Raw genomic sequence first — 19,095 nt, forward strand, 5'->3', positions numbered from 1 at the left:
GCAGGCAGAAGAATTTTCGGATGTCCCTAAGGCCATATGTTTTACGGTAGACGCAATTAAGGATTCTATCCAGCAAGCGTCACGTTTATCGCTATCCCTTATCCATATGAGAAGACTCTTATGGTTAAAAAGCTGGGAGGCTGAGCCCCCATGCAAGAAGCTCCTGGTAGGGTTCCCCTTCCATGGAGGACGACTCTTCGGAGAAGACCTAGATAAATACATTCAGACCATTTCAAACGGCAAGAGTACTCTCTTGCCAACTAAGAAGAAGTTTCAGGGGCCTGCGTTTAAACGACAGTATTCCCCTGGGCAGGGGCCCTCTAATGCCAAACAGTATCGACGGCCTCCTGCGAAAGCAAACTTCGGCTTCAACAGCAAGTCACAAGGACAGGCTGCTAGAGGCAGAAAGCAGTGGTTTCGCAAACCAGCAAAACCAGCCCCCAAGCCGACCTTATGAAGGGGCGCCCCCACCCACGAAGGTGGGGGGAAGGCTGCGACTCTTTTCAGAGATTTGGGAAGCCAGCATTCCCGACGAGTGGGTACGGTCTTCCGTGGCCACGGGCTACAAATTAGATTTCCTAAAGTTTCCTCCTCCTCATTTCCAGGAGTCGAGGATTCCAAACGATCCGGAGAAGGGAGCCGCATTAAGATCGGCATTAAATCATCTACTTTCCCAGGAAGTAATAGTAGAGGTACCAGTCCTGGAACAGGGGCTGGGTTTCTACTCCAACCTATTCATCATCCCAAAGTCCAATGGAGATGTCAGGCCAATTTTGGACCTAAAGATGGTAAATGCATACCTAAAAGTCCGCTCATTTCGGATGGAATCCGTGCGGTCAGCAGCTGCCACACTCCAAAAGGACGACTTCATGGCGTCCATAGACATAAAGGATGCCTACCTTCATGTTCCAATTTATCAGCCACATCAAAGATATCTACGCTTTATGGTGGCTTCGCGTCATTTCCAATTCGTGGCGCTTCCCTTCGGGTTGGCTACGGCCCCCCGGGTGTTCACGAAGGTCCTAGCTCCAATCCTAGCCAAGCTAAGGATCCAAGGGGTCACGATCCTAGCATACCTGGACGACCTCCTAGTCATAGATCACTCGTCTCCCGGCTTGGAGCGAGCAGTGGCCCTCACGGTCCAATACCTCGAGAGGTTCGGCCTAAATCGAGAAAAGTCAGCTTTCCTGCCCACAAGGCAGTTGGAATATCTCGACATGAGATTAGACACAGAACAACAAAGAGTGTTCCTACCTCTGAGGAAGGTCAAAGCCATCAAGGAATTAATCCTACTGGTTCTAAGCAAGAAGGAACCGACTATTCGCCTAAGTATGAGGTTACTAGGCAAGATGGTGGCCACATTCGAGGCGGTACCATACGCCCAGAGCCACACTCGCATCCTGCAGGCAGCCATCCTGTCAGCATGGAGCAGAAGGCCACAGGCCTTGGATATCCCGTTGCCGCTCTCATCAAGAGTCCGACAAAGTCTGTGTTGGTGGTTAGACCCTCAGAATCTACTGAAGGGGAAGTCTTTCAGCCCAGTGGCTTGGAAGATAGTGACCACAGACGCCAGCCTGACGGGCTGGGGAGCAATTTTGGATGGTTGCACTCGCCAAGGTACTTGGGCAAAGCCAGAGAAGCAGTTGCCCATCAACATCTTGGAGCTCAGAGCTGCTCGACTAGCCCTCATGGCTTGGACTTCAAAATTGCAGGGGTTCCCGGTGAGAATTCAATCAGACAATGCCACGGCCGTGGCATACATAAATCACCAAGGGGGAACCAGGAGTCAAGCCGCTCAGAGAGAGGTGAGCTTGATTCTCCTATGGGCAGAGGCTCATGTGCCCTGCATATCGGCAATATTCATTCCAGGAGTGGACAACTTTCAGGCGGACTTCTTAAGCCGCCAGACTCTATTGCCGGGGGAATGGTCTCTGCATCCACAAGTCTTTCAAGCACTCTGCCAAAAATGGGGAGTGCCGGACGTGGATATCATGGCATCGAGACTCAACAAGAAGCTAGACAGGTTCATGTCCCGCTCAAGGGATCCGATGGCCTGCGGAACCGATGCGCTGGTTTGCCCTTGGCATCAGTTCAAACTTCTTTATGCGTTTCCCCCGCTCCAGTTACTACCCCGCCTGCTGCGCAGGATCCGGGTGGAGCACATACCAGTTATCCTGGTAGCTCCAGCATGGCCAGAAGGGCATGGTACTCACTAATCCTAAAGATGGTAGTGGGAGACCCTTGGACTCTGCCTCTAAGGCCAGATCTGCTATCGCAAGGTCCGATCCTCCACCCTGCCTTACGGCATCTAAATTTGACGGCCTGGAAGCTGAATCCCTGATTCTCAGGGGTAGAGGTCTGTCTCAGAAAGTAATCTCTACCCTAATCACAGCCAGGAAACCGGTCTCTAGGGTGATTTATCACAGGGTCTGGAAGGCCTATGTAGGCTGGTGTGAGTCCAAGCTATGGCTTCCTCGCAAATTCACCATCGATAGTTTTAAGTTTTCTCCAGCTGGGAGTGGATAAAGGATTGGCATTAAGCACAATCAAAGGACAGATTTCTGCTCTGTCAGTGTGGTTTCAGCGGCCGCTGGCCACCCACTCGCTGGTTAAGACCTTCCTTCAAGGGGTCTTACGTATTAAACCTCCAGTTAAATCCCCGCTTTGTCCGTGGGATTTAAATCTTGTACTGTCAAGTTTACAGAAACAACCGTTTGAGCCGTTGGCTGAAATTCCTTTGGTTTTACTGACAAGGAAGTTAGTATTTTTGGTTGCCATAGTTTCCGCAAGAAGAGTTTCGGAACTGGCGGCCTTATCCTGTAAGGAACCATATCTTATTTTTCATAAGGACAGGGTCGTTCTCCGCCCTCATCCTTCCTTCCTACCGAAGGTTATATCCAGTTTTCATTTGAACCAGGATTTGGTATTACCATCCTTCTTCCCTAAACCTACTTCCAGAAAGGAAGGGTTGCTGCATACCTTGGATATTGTCAGGGCCATGAAGGCCTATCTTAAAGCTACAAAGAAGATCCGGAAGACAGATGTGCTGTTCATTTTACCGGATGGGCCCAAGAAGGGGCAGGCAGCTGCAAAGTCCACCATCTCTAGGTGGATTAAGCAATTAATCACTCAAGCCTACGGCTTGAAAGGGTTGCCTCCTCCAGTATCATTAAAGGCTCATTCTACTAGGGCCATGGGCGCCTCCTGGGCAGCACACCACCAGATCTCTATGGCTCAAGTTTGCAAGGCGGCAACCTGGTCTTCTGTCCACACGTTTACAAAATTCTACCAGTTGGACGTAAGAAGGAATACTGATACAGCCTTTGGGCAGGCAGTACTGCAGGCTGCAGTTTGAGACCCTCGGATTCCGGGGGCTCCCCCTTTTTTGAGTTAAATTTAAAATTTAAAATTATTTTTCTCAACTAAGTTGGATTTATTATGATTTGAGTATACCTCTAAATTAAATCCTTTTGTCTTGGAGATGTTCTCCCTCCCCTCATTGTAAGCATTGCTTTGGGACATCCCATATAGTAATGAATGCCGCTCTGTGTCCCGTGATGTAACGATAAAGAAAAAGAGATTTTTAATACAGCTTACCTGTAAAATCTTTTTCTTGGAGTACATCACGGGACACAGAGCTCCCACCCCTCTTTTGAGGACCATTTTGGGAGGCATACTGCTTGCTACAAAACTGAGGTACTCCTCCTATGGGAGGGGGTTATATAGGGAGGGGCATTTCCTGTTTGAGATTGCCAGTGTCCATCACCTGAAGGTACTCCATATAACCCATATAGTAATGAATGCCGCTCTGTGTCCCGTGATGTACTCCAAGAAAAAGATTTTACAGGTAAGCTGTATTAAAAATCTCTTTTTTATTTATTTTTTTAACCCCATTATGTTACTAAACATCTCAGGCCGGGGTCACACCTCTGTTTTTTGGTGCTTTTTGCAGAAACACACTACAGTTTTCTTTCAGCTGCTGCGTATTTGGAAAGGACAGGGACTTTTTAAACGCAAAACGGTGCTATTTTTTTTTTGGTTCAATATACTTCAATGGAGAAACTGCAGAAAAGCATGCAATGTGTTTTTGCGGCAATTTGTGTTTTGTAATCTGCCCAACGACAATTTTTTTTTTTTTAAGACCATTATCCGATTATTCGATTAATCAAAACAATAATCGGCCAACTAATCGATTATGAAAATAATCGTTAGTTGCAGCCCTAAATGAAAGTGTTCATGGTGACTCTCTACATTCAAGAACTGTATGTCAACTCTTTTGGCTGCCAGTAAGTTGGTCATATTCTTTAGGTGCCTATGTTCTCCAGACACTCTGTCACTGCTTAGGCTGTAGGGTGACACCGCTATCTCCTGCTGCTCCTTCCTGTGTCACCATGCTGGGCATTTATCTATTGTACAAAAAAATGGAGCTGAATTATGAGAGGATACTTTAAAAGTCGATTACTTAAAAAAGCCAAAATTTTGAATACAATTTTGTGTTTTTTTTTTTTTTGAAGCTCAAAAGTAGTTTGTGAAACTGAGCTTTTGGGGAGGAGGGGGCAAGTACCGGCTCTTGACAGGTACCCGCTCCCACTCGCATTCCTTGGAAGATCGGAAGCAGAAGATCTCCTTCCTGAAGTCTTCTGGGACACATGACTGGTCCCGAAGTCTTCTAGGACCTGTCACAGAGCGCAGTGGGCACCCTGCTGTGAAGCCCCAAGCTGTCACATCTGGGTGCCCATAGTAGAGATGCCAGCATCGACGAGTGAGGGAGAACAAGGTTGTGGTTGTGTACTCCACACTGCTGGATCGGGGGAACAGGTGAGTGGCTGATTATTAAAAGTCAGCAGCTACACTTTTTGTAGCTGCTGACTTTTAATTTAAAAAAAAACTGGAACTTCATTGTAAAGTGGTTGTAAACCTCAGACATAAAATATGAACAAAGCCTATCCCTCTATAGTGTGTACTTGTCTCAATCCAGGGCAGTTAGTGTCATTTCTATCTGCTGCTTCGTTCTTTTGCTATATGCATGAATCACATCTGACAAGTTTTCCTGACACCAAGATAAAAAATGGTGACGGGGAGGGACTCTCAGCTGATTGACAGCCTCAGTTCTCTCCATCACTTTTTTTTTGGAAGCTCAGCCTAGCTTTAAATATTCAGCACTTTGAATGGATGTAAAGAAAAAAGACCACAGAGAAACAGGTACAACTTTATGTAGGTGGATTTGTTTTATCTCTGTGTATCACCTTAGGCCAGTCACTTCACTGGGTTTATATAAGAGTTTACAACCACTTTAAAGCGGAATTCCACCCAAAAGTGAAACTTCCGCTCGTTGTACTCCTCCCCCCCTCCGGTGCCACATTTGGCACCTTTTGGGGGGAGCGGGGACAGGATAGCTGTCTTTCACAGCTGTCCTGTTCCCACTTTCGGGAGACTCAGCCGCGGGTATTGACGTCACCTCCCAGGCTCCCTCCTCCTCCCTCATCCTTGCTTGCTGCTACCTCCTGACCCTCCACATTTCTATTGGTCTATCACTGACAGGCTGACCAGTAGCAATGTATTGGAGGCAGAAAGGGGTGGGCAAACTTTTGGCACAGACAGGGTTTCGGCTGTAATGGCAGTGTTCTGTTTTTGTTTCTGGGATTTTTATTTTTGTTTTAGTTTTTTTTTTTATAAATTATTAGCATTATCAACTTCATTCATTGTGTTTCTTTCAGGACGGGAGTTCTTTGTCGGGTTATCAAAAAGAACCAATCAACGAGGTGCAGAAATACTGGCTGATACCTTTAAGGTCAGACCCATGTTTATGTTTTTTTCTTTTTTTTGCTGTGAAGATAAGACGCTCTAATGCTGACCATACACGCACAGAATTTCAAGCGTTTTCAGACTGAGCGATTATTCGTCAGTCAAGAGCAAATTGGCCACTAATGGACAGAATAAACTTGTTTACATGATTGTTTCCACGTTCGTAGTGATTGTTCGAAAACAATAAAAACATATACAGTAGTACCTCGGATTGTGAGTAACCCGGTTAACGAACGTTGCGCAATACGAGCTATTATTTTTTTTTAAATCCTGACTCGGTTTGTGAGTGTTGTCTTGCAAAACGGGCAGGATTCAAGCCTCTGCGGTGTGCAGTTACCGCATTTGGCCATAGGGGCAGGGGGCGCTGGTGACACTCGTAGCCGCTCTAATGCTCTCGGAAACACTCAGGCCCGGATTCAGAAAGGACTTACGACGACGTATCTCCAGATACGCCGTCGTAAGTCCAAATGTGCGCCGTCGTATCTATACGCTTATTCAGGAAAGCAGATACGCCTGAATTATGCCAAGATACGACCGACGTAAGTCTCCTTGGGTGCATATTTACGCTGGCCGCTAGGGTCGCTTCCGTCGATTTACGCGTCCAATATGTAAATGAGCTAGATACGCCGATTCACGAACGTACTTGCGCCCGTCGCAGTAAGCTACGCCGTTTGCGTAAGGCGTACGTCCGGCGTAACTTTACCCCTGCTATATGAGGCGCAGCCAATGCTAAGGTATGGACGACGGAACAGCCGTCGGATTTTACGTAAGTCGTACGTGAATGGGGCTGGGCGTAGGTTACGTTCACGTCATAGCCATTGAGCCGGCGTATGTTAGGGAGTATTTGCGGCGTGATTCTGAGCATGCGCGCGCATGTGCCGTTCGATCGGCCATTAATTTACATGGGGTCACGGTTAATTATAATACAACACGCCCACTACCTGCCTACTTTGAATTACGCGGGCTTACGCCAGCCCATTTACGTTACGCCGGCGCACATATGGGGAGCAAGTGCTTTGTGAATACAGTACTTGCCTCTCAGAGTTACGTCGGCGTAGCGCAGATGAGATGCGCTATGCCGGGAAAAAAGATGCGCCGCTCTACGTGAATCCCGGCCTATGTTCCCAAGTGTTTCCGTGTGCATCCGAGCAGCTCCGAACGGTCTACGAGTCTTTCCGGCGCCCCCCACCTCTGGCCACATGTGGCACTGCATACAATAGAAGTATAGAAGTCACAGTGAGGGGTTTCCTCACGGTGCATGCTGGGGGAGGGTATTTATGAGACAGACGCCATTGGTCTGGGTCTTCTTCCCGTGTGGCGCCCACCTTTAGGGTGGCCACATCACGGTGCCCCGGCAAAATGGGCTTTGGGGCCGTGGTGAGCGTGCCACACACTGTTCCTGGTTTCGGGACCACGTTGGTCCGAAACATTTGAGCTGTGGCTGGGCCCCAGTGATCGACTGGGTCCCTAATCCTGAGAAGATCCCAAGCGTTGTTCCTTTGAGAGGAAGCTGTTCGGTGATCAAATACCACCAAAAGAAAGCTCTATTTGTGGGAACAAAATGATAAAAATTTCATTTGGGTACAGTGTAGCACGACCGCACAATTGTCATTCAAATTGCGACAGTGCTGAAAGCTGAAAATTGGCTTGGGCGGGAAGGTGCATAAGTGCCTGGTATGGAAGTGGTTAAGTAATCCAGACTGCTAGAGGAAGTTTAGTATTTATTCCTCTGATTTGTTTTCTTTTCTGCAGGATTATGCGGTTTCCACAGTCCCCGTGTTGGACAATTTGCATTTAAAAAGCTTTTGCAGTATGGCCGGACCAAACCTCATCGTCATCGGTTCCAGCGAGCCTGCACAGAAGGCTCTGAAGGTAAATACTAGACTTCATAAAATACCTACAAATAAGCCCCAGGGCATGACCTGTCGGGGGAAATGGGTGTTTTGCATGCCCCATGAAACAATGTAACCGGAAAGGAAAGATGTCTGTTCATCCTCACACGCTGTTTAATGTTCTGTATCTGGAATGATGTAACCCGTATTAAAGCTCTAAGAGGCTCTGTGCCTTTTGCCAGATTAATGTTTAATCACCCCCACCCCCACCTCTTGGCTGCAAGAAGCCTCTGGGCAGAATGGAGGTGGCTTCTTAGACTGGTGCCACATATCCAGGTCATAAAATAAAACCTTTGGCATTATTAGATCTCAGGGAGCAAAGCCAAAGCATGTATTAGATCACTGTCAACATTCCTGAGAGTTTCACTCTACTGTGTGCATCCTGTATATCAAATTCAAGCCGGATCTGAAACCGGGTACGTTGGGTAAGAACAAAATGGCCTGGCATTTCAAGCTGGACTCCAGGCAGAAAAAAAAAAACGGGTTAATCAAATTATTGGAAAAAAAAAACGTTTTACTAGGGCTGTTTCGTGTTCGATCAATCGTTTTTTTTTTAATCGATTAATTATAACGCACATACATTTTTCAGATCACCACCATATATAGTCCTCACTGTAATATCCACAGACATCTCCCCCACTGTAATATCCACAGACGTCTCCCCCACTGTAATATCCACAGACATCTCCCCCCCACTGTAATATCCACAGACATCTCCCCCACTGTAATATCCACAGACATCTCCCCCACTGTAATATCCACAGACATCTCCCCCACTGTAATATCCACAGACATCTCCCCCACTGTAATATCCACAGACATCTCCCCCCTATAATATCCACAGACATCTCCCCCCTGTAATATCCACAGACATCTCCCCCCTGTAATATCCTCAGACATCTCCCCCACTGTAATATCCACAATCACCCCCAGTGTAATATCCACAGACATCCCCCCACTGTAATATCCACAGACATCTCCCCCACTGTAATATCCACAGACCTCTCCCCCACTGTAATATCCACAGACATCTCCCCCACTGTAATATCCACAGACATCTCCCCACTGTAATATCCACAGACATCTCCCCCCACTGTAAAATCCACAGACCTCTCCCCCCCACTGTAAAATCCACAGACCTCTCCCCCACTGTAATATCCACAGACCTCTCCCCCACTGTAATATCCACAGACCTCTCCCCCCACTGTAATATCCACAGACCTCTCCCCCCACTGTAATATCCACAGACCTCTCCCCCCACTGTAATATCCACAGACCTGTCCCCCACTGTAATATTCACAGACCTCTCCCCCCACTGTAATATCCACAGACCTGTCCCCCACTGTAATATTCACAGACCTCTCCCCCACTGTAATATTCACAGACCTCTCCCCCACTGTATAGGAAGATTAGTGCTTGCTTAGTTTTACCAGAGAAGCCAGCCGAACACGAGTAGTTGAGGCCAGGTGAGGACGTCAGCACGCCGCTCTAGGCTCACCTAGGCCGCCGCCGGGTGGACCAAGATGGCCGCCGCTCCAGGAGCTAGGCCGATGGCGCGGCCTTTCCTATAGCCGAGGCAGCATCCCATTTGGATGAAGGATCATTTACGATCCATTGCACCACTAGTACTGATCAAAAGAATTAACGATTAATAAAGGAATTAATCTTTAATTTCCACAGCCCTACTTTTTACATAAAACAGGTATAAAGTCTTGATATAACACCAAGCACTAAGATTGGGAGAGGGAGGGTTAGCACTATGAGCCAATCAGGGCTCTGTTGCTTACGAGGAAGATATCTTATTGGTGGGGAGAGAAGAAGAGTGATGTTATCCTTGAGCTGCTGCTCCTTTTATGTCCAATCACTGGTTGGGGCAGGTCTTGGAACAGGGTGCATTTCTTAAGCACTGTTTAGTTTCTAGGGATGTCTAGAACCTGGTCGTGCTAGGAAAATGTTATTCCCATACAGGAATCGCTTCCTTCTCTCTGGTCCTGCAAGTTCCCAACAATCATGTGCTCAGCTGCTTCATATTTAGCACTCCGGTTTTCAAAAAAAAAGGGGAGGAAGCCATTCACTGTTTAACTACCTAAGACCCGGACCAATATGCAGGTAAAGGACCAGGCCCCTTTTTGCGATTTGGCACTGCGTCGCTTTAACTGACAACTGCGCGGTCGTGCAACGTGGTTTTCCAAACAAAATTGGTGTCCTTTTTTCCCCACAAATAGAGCTTTCTTTTGGTGGTATTTGATCACCTCTGCGGTTTTTATTTTTTGCGCTATAAACAAAAATAGAGCGACAATTTTGAAAAAAAATCAATATTTTTTTACTTTTTGCTATAATAGATATCCCCCAAAAATATATAAAAAGTTTTCAGCGATTTTTCAGCGATTTTTTTTTTTGCGACTGCGACATGGCGGACACATCGGACAATTTTGCCACATTTTTGGGACCATTGTCATTTTCACAGCAAAAAGTGCTATAAAAATGCATTGTTTACTGTGAAAATGACAACTGCAGTTTGGGAGTTAACCACTAGGGGGCGCTAAGGGGTTAAGTGTGACCTCATATGTGTTTCTAACTGTAGGGGGCGGGGGTTGGACATGTGACGTCAATGACAGCGCCACTGTGAAGAGCGGGGAAGGTGTTCTTCAGCTGCTGTGACCGATCGCGGGACTCCGGCGGCAATCGGGTCCGCGGGTCCCACGGTCACGGAGCTTCGGACCTGGTGGTAACCCACGGCTGGGATCTTGTCAGTAAAGCGGGGGACCCAGCAATATAGAGCTCCACGTAGCATTTGGCCCCGGCCTGGAAGGCCATCGCCGGGGTCCGTTGGATGCACGCACCCTAAAGGTGGATGCCGCACCTGGAACCTAGAACCCGCGGGAAGAACCAATAAAGATGGTGTCTGCCACAGATATACCCCTCCCCAGCATGCTCCGCAAGGGAAAACTCCTCCAATTGGCTGCTGGGGAAAAGCGGCTCCGCCAGAACCCCTCTAGCGCCACCTGTCGCCCAGGGGTGGAAACAACACTGACAAACTGTGAATGGGAGCAAAATAACTCTCCCATTCCCCACTAACTTTAGCGTAGTGCCCATACTGAAAGTAAGGGGGCGCTACATGAGTAATAGAAATCTTGAAGTACCCCTAGACCAGGGGTGCCCAACCTTTTGAAGAGCAAGGGCCACATAAGTGACTTGGTAACCAGTCGCGGGCCACAATGAGTGGAGTGGGTGGATGGCACCCCACTCGGCTCTATAGAGCCCACTCTACTCTCAGCACACCAAACTCGCAGGTAATATAAGTTTATGGCTCAGTGCAGGTAACCCAGAGGTGCACTTCTCTGCACCTGCGGATCAGTTTGAAAGCAGCCCAGTAACCCCTGCAGAAAAGGTATGCCCATATATAATAAACTTACCTTTAATAACAGTATTCTGTTCTATTTTATTCCATCCCAGAGCAGGAGGTCGTGGGCCACATCAGAGGGCTCCGCGGGCCACATGTGGCCCCCGGGCCACTGGTTGGGCACACATCCCCTAGACTCATGGTTGGTACACGTACGATATGTACACCAGGCTGCCTTCTCTTTGTTCTCTGACTCCTATAGACAATATTGTACTAAGGTTAATCCATGAGATGCAATGGAAATATTTGCCTGCAACCTTACTCTACCTCTGGAAGAATGATAAACTACTGATATCCTTAGGCATTTGCGAATAGACCTGGAAAATATTAAGCAGCCATTTCAGACCTCTGGGGAGCAAGCTAGAGGGATAAATGGAAAATGTTATCTATAAGGCGCCATGGAAAGTACAATATGTACGCTTTCCACTAAATCATATATACTTAGAATAACTGGGCTGAAATGAGCAAGCGGCCATTGCTGATTTCTCCCTCTGAAAATGGGAATTGCCCGGCCCTCACACTGATCCAATGGCTTTAGTATTTTCTAAGGCAATGACCTAGAGCAAGTTGGCAGGCTAAACTCGCTTTCTTCATGCTTCCTCTAAGTATTGATGCTAGGGGCAGCCAGGCACATAGCATCTGTAGAAGAAGGTAATTCATAGTAGCCTCCTTTTTTTTTATCATTCAATAAGGGGCACAGGGTTAAAAGGATAGAGGAAAATAATGTTTTTATTTTTTCGCTGGCTGATAGAAAATAGTATAGGTAGTCCCTTATGGCCAACTTAAGTCGGCCAATAATAACTTCATCAAATCCCATCATACTTCAGTTTGTGCTAATGTCCTAGGCTAGGAAATCCACCTCTCCCAGGGTCTACCATCGCACTTGGAAAGCATATTTCACATGGTGCAAGGCAAAGCATTTCTATTCTAGGAAAGACTCTGTAGAGCATATCTTTACCATTTCCAATCTGGTCTTGATCACCATTTGGCCTTGAGTACCATCAAAGAATAGATGTTGTCTCTAGCCATTCCATTTGAAAGACCACTTGCCTCTTATTTCTGGGAAAAAAGGCATTTGTACAAGGTGTTTCTTCTATATGTTCACCTGTATGTCCTCTTCATCGCGGCTCTGGCCAATCACAGGGCCAGAGAGGCGGCACCCAAAAGTAACCCCCCGGAGACATATCGCCGCCGGAGGGGGGGACGAGGACCGCTGCAGGGGCTTCGTTTTAAAGTAATTCATAATGAGCTAGTAAGCTATGCCTATTATGCCTTTGCCTTGCATGTTTTTTTCTGTTTCTGAGGGTTTACAACCACTTTATTTTTCCGACTTAAACTTTAAAGAGGATCTTCAGTCACCCCCCAAAAAATTATCGTAGCTGCTGACTTTTAAAAGTATGCTTTCCTGTCCAGGAATCCAGCGCTGTCCTCACCTGGGCGAGCTCTCTCCGGTCTTGGGGTCCCCAGCACCATCATGTCTAGTGTGGGAAGTAAGCTGTGATTACTTGCAGCTTCAAAGACCGGCTTTCCACTGCGCTTGGTAATTGGTCCCACAGCCTTCTGGGACCTGTGAAGGCTTTGGGCAAAGAGGCGTTAGAGCCAAACTTCCGCAAAGAGGGGAGCGGGTAGCTATCAGCTAGGTAACCGGCTACCCCTCAAAAAAGTGCCCATAAGTTGGTAGGGGCAGGAGGTGGAAAAGTGTAAGGCCTCGTACACACGACCAAGTTTCTCGGCAAAAACCAGCAAGAAACTTGCTGGGATTTATTTTTTTGCCGAGGAAACCGGAGAGCATGTCTTCTTTTTCCTCGACGGGAATGGAGAAACTTGCCTTGTCGAGTTCCTCGACAGCCTAACAAGGAACTCGACAAGGAAAACGATGTGTTTCGCCCGTCGAGTTCCTCGGTCGTGTGTACGAGGCTTCACGTTCCCTTTTGGGTAATGTTCTACTTTAATGAACTTAAGGAATAGGACTTTATGGTAAGTCAAAAATCTTATTTTTTCTATCTGCAGTTTATATAATTACAGTGAAAGACAACACATGTTCATCAAAATTAACCATTAAAAACAGAAAACCATTGCATCATCAAACCCTTGACTATGGAGTCATTGCTCCCCTTAACCACATTATCCCCAACGTTCCTAGACCTTCCAGTAAACGCATTTCTTGTGTCTTCCTTGCAGCCATTACAATTGGTAGGTCATGGAACTCAACGTCAATTAACTTTACCTGGATTGTTTCAAAACTGAACTGGGTAATGATCAGTGACAATCTCTCAGCTATTCTAACTGATAAAACAGATGATTTCCGGAAGGTTTGGGATTCTTGAGTTACTAATACATCCGCTCAAGCAGGACATTTTATTTCTTTTTTGTTTATTATAGATACACCTCAGTCACTTACCTCCCATTTGATCGTCTTCTTTTCTTATTCCATTAGCTAATTTTGATAAGGTTGTAGACCTTTGTCACATTTATGTAGCAAATATTTATTTTTCTTTTGTATATTTACCCGATATTTAAAAAATAAATAAAAAATGAAATGGACAAAAACCTTAACCCATAGTTATCTAGAGAAATGTAAAAGGTCTCTAAAAAGTGTGGCCTTATTTCTTCTAATAGGAAAAAATATTTTCTAATCCCTAAAGGCAATCAGATAATGAACATATGGATCATCTGATAGACATTTGCAATGTATTCTTTAGGAATTTTAGGAGATAATATTTTATATATTTTGCCCTTTTTTCAAGCTGTTCCTATGGGGGACTGTTCTAAAAAAAATTGCAGCTCTAATGCCTTGTACACACGGTCGGAATTTCCGATGAAAAAAGTCTGACGGAATTTTTTCATCATACTTATAAAGAGAACGGCCCGGATTCACATACATCGGCGCATATTTATACCAGCGTAGTGTATCTAATATACGCTACGCCGACGCAGCGCAGAGAGGCAAGCACTGAATTCACAAAGCCTCCGCTGCCCAAACTGCGCTGGGTTTCCTCGGCGTAAGCCGTCGTAGGTGGAAGTGGGCGTGAGCCATGCTAATGAGGCGTGACCCCATGTAAATGATGGGCCGAGCGCCATACAAGTGCTTAAAACGAACGGCGCATGCGCCGTCCCGTGGACGCATCCCAGTGCGCATGCTCAGAATCACGTCGGAACTACTCCCTATGATACGTCGAATCACTGCCTACGACGTGAACGTAACCTACGCCTAGCCATATTCACGCATTACGTAAACGACGTAAAATACGACGGCTGTGTTCCCTGGTGCAGCCATTTGAATGGATGCTGCTGACTTACACATGCTTTATGGGGCATAACTTTACGCCGGACGTACGACTTACACAAACCGCGTATATTATGCGCCGGGCGCAACTACTTTCGTGAATCAGCGTATCCCCCTTATTTGCATATGTGCATAGAAAATCAATGGGAACGGCAAATGCTCCCAGCGTAAATATGCGCCCACGATACGACGGCGTAGGCAAGTTACGTCGGTCGTAGGAAGCCTATTTTTAGGCGTATCTCAGATTGTGGGCACGGCGCATAGATATGACGACGCATAGTTACACTTACGCAGCGTATCTCGAGATACGTCGGCGTAAGTGCTTTGTGAATCCGGGCCAACATGTTTCTCTTTTTTTCCAACGGAAAAAAATTCTATCTAATTCCGTTCGTCTGTATGGAATTCCGACGGAGAAAAAAACATGCATGCTCGGAAGCACTGAACTTCATTTTTCTAGGCTCGTCGTAGTGTTGTACCTCACCGCATTTTTGACGGTCGGAATTTGGTGTGTCCGTGTGTATGCAAGACAGCTTGAGCGGAATTCCGTCAGAGAAACCCGTCAGAGTTTATTCCGACGGAAGAACCGGGCGTGTGTACGCAGCATTACAGTAAAGAATCCTTTCATCATGAAGAGGTTAAACCTTTTATCCACAAGTGTCCTTGTATCTTCTATTGAAACTTTAAAGTAGAACACTTTCAAGTGAATTTTCCGTATGGACCATTTATGTGTGAATACATTAATGCACGTTCTGCCCTCTGGAAGATTTACCCCCCTTCATGACCCAGGCCATTTTTTGAGGTACAGCACTGCGTTATTTTAGCTGACAATTGTGCAGTCATGCAACGCTGTACCCAAACAAAATTTTATGTATTTTTTTCCCCACAAATCGAGCTTTCTTTTGGTGGTATTTGATCACCTCTTCCTTTTTTTTTTCTCGCATTATAAGGCTCCATGCACACTGAAGCTAAAAAAAGGTATAAAAATCGCCAGTAGCTTTGCAGGGAGCCTTTCAACGTTTTTTAGCGTTGTCAGGACGCCCAATAACACACAGCTCCTTTCTCTACTTGCAACGGAGAGAGCACCCTGTCATACCACAGTTTCTGCGGTGAGAAGCCGTGTTCCAGGCTGGTTGGACAGTGGCTGGAGGATCTCTCCATCATCATTGATTCCATTTTCATAACTTTAACACCAAGATGAACACCACAGCAGAATCATCCTCAGGGGTCCCTGCAACTGGACTTTTTGATATTCTTCTGTACCCAGGTATTGAGGGGGGAGGGGGCGAGCAGGAGGGTCAGGACGCTATCTACTTTGCAGATAGAGAAAGGGGCTGTGTGTTAGTGGGAGTCCTGACCCTTCTGCTCGTCCCCTACCCCCTCAATAGGCTTTCTCCACACCAGGAAGAAAGCTTCACATTACTGTGTGTAGTTACAGACAGAAGAACAGGAAGTGAGGATTTCTCAGAAGAAATAAGGACATTTAAAAGCAAAATGGAAGGATGAGGTAAGTGAAGGAGGACTGCACTAAGGGAAAGGAAGCTATTTAGGGGAAAAAAATTGTACCTTTACAACCCCTTTAATTTGGCCTTGTCCTCTGTTTGAGACTGTTGCCGTGTAATTACACACACTTCTTCTGTCCATTCCCAAAATATGTTTCTGACCTTCTTTACGCTCATTACATGTAGAGGTGTGTAGTAGCTCTGAAGGTCTTTGCACAGTCCAGAGTGATTATGAGAAGCCTACCTCCTACTCATGGGCACTATGAAGCCTCGTACACACGACCGAGGAACTCGACGGGCGAAACACATAATTTTCCTCGTCGAGTTCCTTGTTAGGCTGTCGAGGAACTCAACAAGGCAAGTTTCTCCATTCCCGTCGAGGAAAAAGAAGACATGCTCTCTTTTTGGCTCGACGGGATGCTCGACAGTTTCCTCGTCGAAAAATGTACACACGACCGGTTTCCTCGGCAAAAAAAAAATTCCAGCAAGTTTCTTGCTGGGTTTTTTTGCCGAGAAACTTGGTCGTGTGTACGAGGCCTGAAAGTCCTGCTGAATCTGGCTGCAAAGGATCACGACATGTTGGATAAAACTCTGATTATAACGTAGCATGATTGGACCTTATCACAAGTGCAATGTTAAATGGGTTGTATTTCCAGTTTACAAGCTTTGGGCCAGAATCTCAAAAGAGATACGCCGGCGTATTGCCTGATACGCCGTCGTATCTCTGAGTCCGCCCGTCGTATCTATGCGCCTGATTCAGTATCCAAATACCCTATTGTATGTTGCTAATGTTGTGGATTTTTACACAAGGTCTACAGCATTTTGCCATACCTTATTTTTATCCACCAGACACTTCTATGTAGTTATATGGCCTGCAAGATGGTTCTTTTATATATAGTATTGATCATGTTGGATTTCAGTGTGCACATCCGGAGGGATGCGAGTGTAGTATTTTTCAGAATCCCCCGGTTTTTTTGTTTTTTTGCTATTTGCCAGAGAGAGATTCCTTTGTGTTTCATGGTTTTAGGCATATCAAGCAAATTCACCAAAGCATCCGTTGTTGCAAACTATAATATGATAATCTACCATTCGATTGTTATGCTTTAGTGTTTAGCTTAAACGGCACCGCGGCTGCTTTCTCACTTCACCTTTCTATTTTGGACCAATCAGCAGTCCCTTTGAGACTACAAATACCGTCATGCATTAGTGATCGGGCACGCCCCCCTGAAGACGTTGTACCCGACGAAACGTACGTCGGAGGCGGACCCGATCACGTGACGTGCCTCCCTGCCCATACGAGCTGTCAGCTGGGACGCCGAGCCGTGCTACGGAGCTAGCACCGGACCAGACGACCCTGCCTTTTACCGCACCGCAAGGTAGCGGTGATACGCCTGCAGCCCCAGTGCCGGGTAGGCACTTTTAGAAGTAAGAGGCCATCCAGGCCATTTGTCTCTTGTTTTTTACATATGTTTTTTATTTACAATAAATTTTAAGCGATAATACACTATTGGCATCTCCATTGCCTTTCTTTTTTCATCTATATCCTATCTGGAATCCCTGGCATTGAGGCTATCATTGATTTCCTGTCCGATGTGCATGCAGGCACAATCCTGCATATGTCTAGCAGACTATTATTTAACCATAATAGTCCACTATTTCTGGTAAGCACATTTGATTGCTTCAACACCAATCTAAGGGTGATTAAGAAGACTGGATCTGTTGGTGACGGCTTTCCTTTTCCCTTTTTTTCACTTAAAGAATATTCAAGAAAGAAGATTTGTTTTTTCTTTTACATGTTATGCATTTGACTGAACACCTATTGGGACTTTTTATAAGATTCTGAGGGGTCTTTTTTTGAACACAAAGACTCTTCTCCTTTTTTTGAACTTATTATTTTATTATTATTATAATAATTACATTTTATAATAGAAGTCTATTGTATTGTATTTAAATTTTCACCCAGCACGCTGGTTTACTATTCATTAGCACTGAGTGATCTAGCGCCCTCTACACATTTTTTCAATTATCACAATCAGTATTTTTGAGGTGCAGCTTTTATTTTTTTATTTTTAATTTTATTTTTATTTTCTAAATTATAATTATTATGTTTTGGCGCTGAATGTTAATTTTACACGCATAGATAACCATTAGATCCGACAGGCGTAAGGCTCTTACGCTGTCGGATCTTAATTGCAATTATTTTTTTCGCCGCTAGGTGTCGCCGACGTCGTTTCCCCAATCGAGTATGCAAATTAGCAAAATACGCGAATTCCCGAACGTACGCCCGACCGACGCAGTGAAGTTACGACGTTTACGTAAGATTTGCGACGCGTAAAGTTGCCCCTGCTATACGAGGCGCAGCCAATGTTAAGTATGGCCGTCGTTCCCGTGTCGAAATTTAAAAATTTACGTTGTTTGTGTAAGTCGTCCGTGAATGGCGCTGGACGCCATTTACGTTAACGTCGAAACCTTGCGACGTCATTTAGCGCAATGCACGTCGGGAAATTTTAGGGACGGCGCATGCGCAGTACGATCGGCGCGGGAATGCGCCTAATTTAAATGATCCATGCCCCCTACCCGGATCATTTGAATTAGGCGGGCTTGCGCCGGAGGATTTACGCTACGCCGCCGCAACTTTACAGGCAAGTTCTTTGTGAATCAAGCACTTGCCCGTAAAACTTGCGGCGGCGTAACGTAAATGAGATACGTTACGCCGCCGCAGAAATGCGGCGATCTACCAGAATCTGGGCCTTTGTTTGTTAACCTGGTATGTGAACTGACAAGAATTGATATTACTGTAATATTACTGTAATTATTTTGGCAGACTATGCAGCAAATGAGTGATCACCGTTATGATAAGCTGACTGTCCCCGATGATGCGGCTGCAAATTGCATCTACTTGAACATACCAGGAAAAGGCCATGTACTATTACACAGAGCACCCGAGGAATACCCAGAAAGTGTCAAGGTAACCTAAAACTAAGCACAGCCTCAGTAAACATTGTTCGCATATTGCACATGTTAAATGTCAAGATCAAGCTGGTAATTGCTTACCAGGGTGTGTATTAGTACTACTTCTTCAGAAAGGTCCCATTAAGAGGCATGTTCTATCTTTTCAATAATTACAAAAAATACCTGTTGATCCTGCCAGAAATCTTGTGCGCTGGTAACTTCTTGTGCTCTGTGCACAAGGAGGGGTTGTGGCGGTGA

General features: G+C 45.9%; 1 protein-coding gene across 3 annotated transcripts in view; it reads left to right on the top strand.

The window, feature by feature from the left end:
- DDAH1 (dimethylarginine dimethylaminohydrolase 1) overlaps positions 1-19,095 on the top strand; it is a 241,853-nt gene that overhangs the window by 216,091 nt on the left and 6,667 nt on the right. For all 3 annotated transcript variants that reach the window (XM_040360560.1, XM_040360557.1, XM_040360559.1), the window contains 3 exons: positions 5,718-5,791; positions 7,558-7,677; positions 18,710-18,853. In XM_040360560.1, the coding sequence (XP_040216494.1) occupies positions 5,718-5,791; positions 7,558-7,677; positions 18,710-18,853 (338 nt within the window). The remainder of the gene's footprint in view (positions 1-5,717; positions 5,792-7,557; positions 7,678-18,709; positions 18,854-19,095) is intronic.

This window comes from Rana temporaria, chromosome 7 (genome assembly GCF_905171775.1).
Source record: "Rana temporaria chromosome 7, aRanTem1.1, whole genome shotgun sequence".
Classification (NCBI taxonomy): domain Eukaryota; kingdom Metazoa; phylum Chordata; class Amphibia; order Anura; family Ranidae; genus Rana; species Rana temporaria.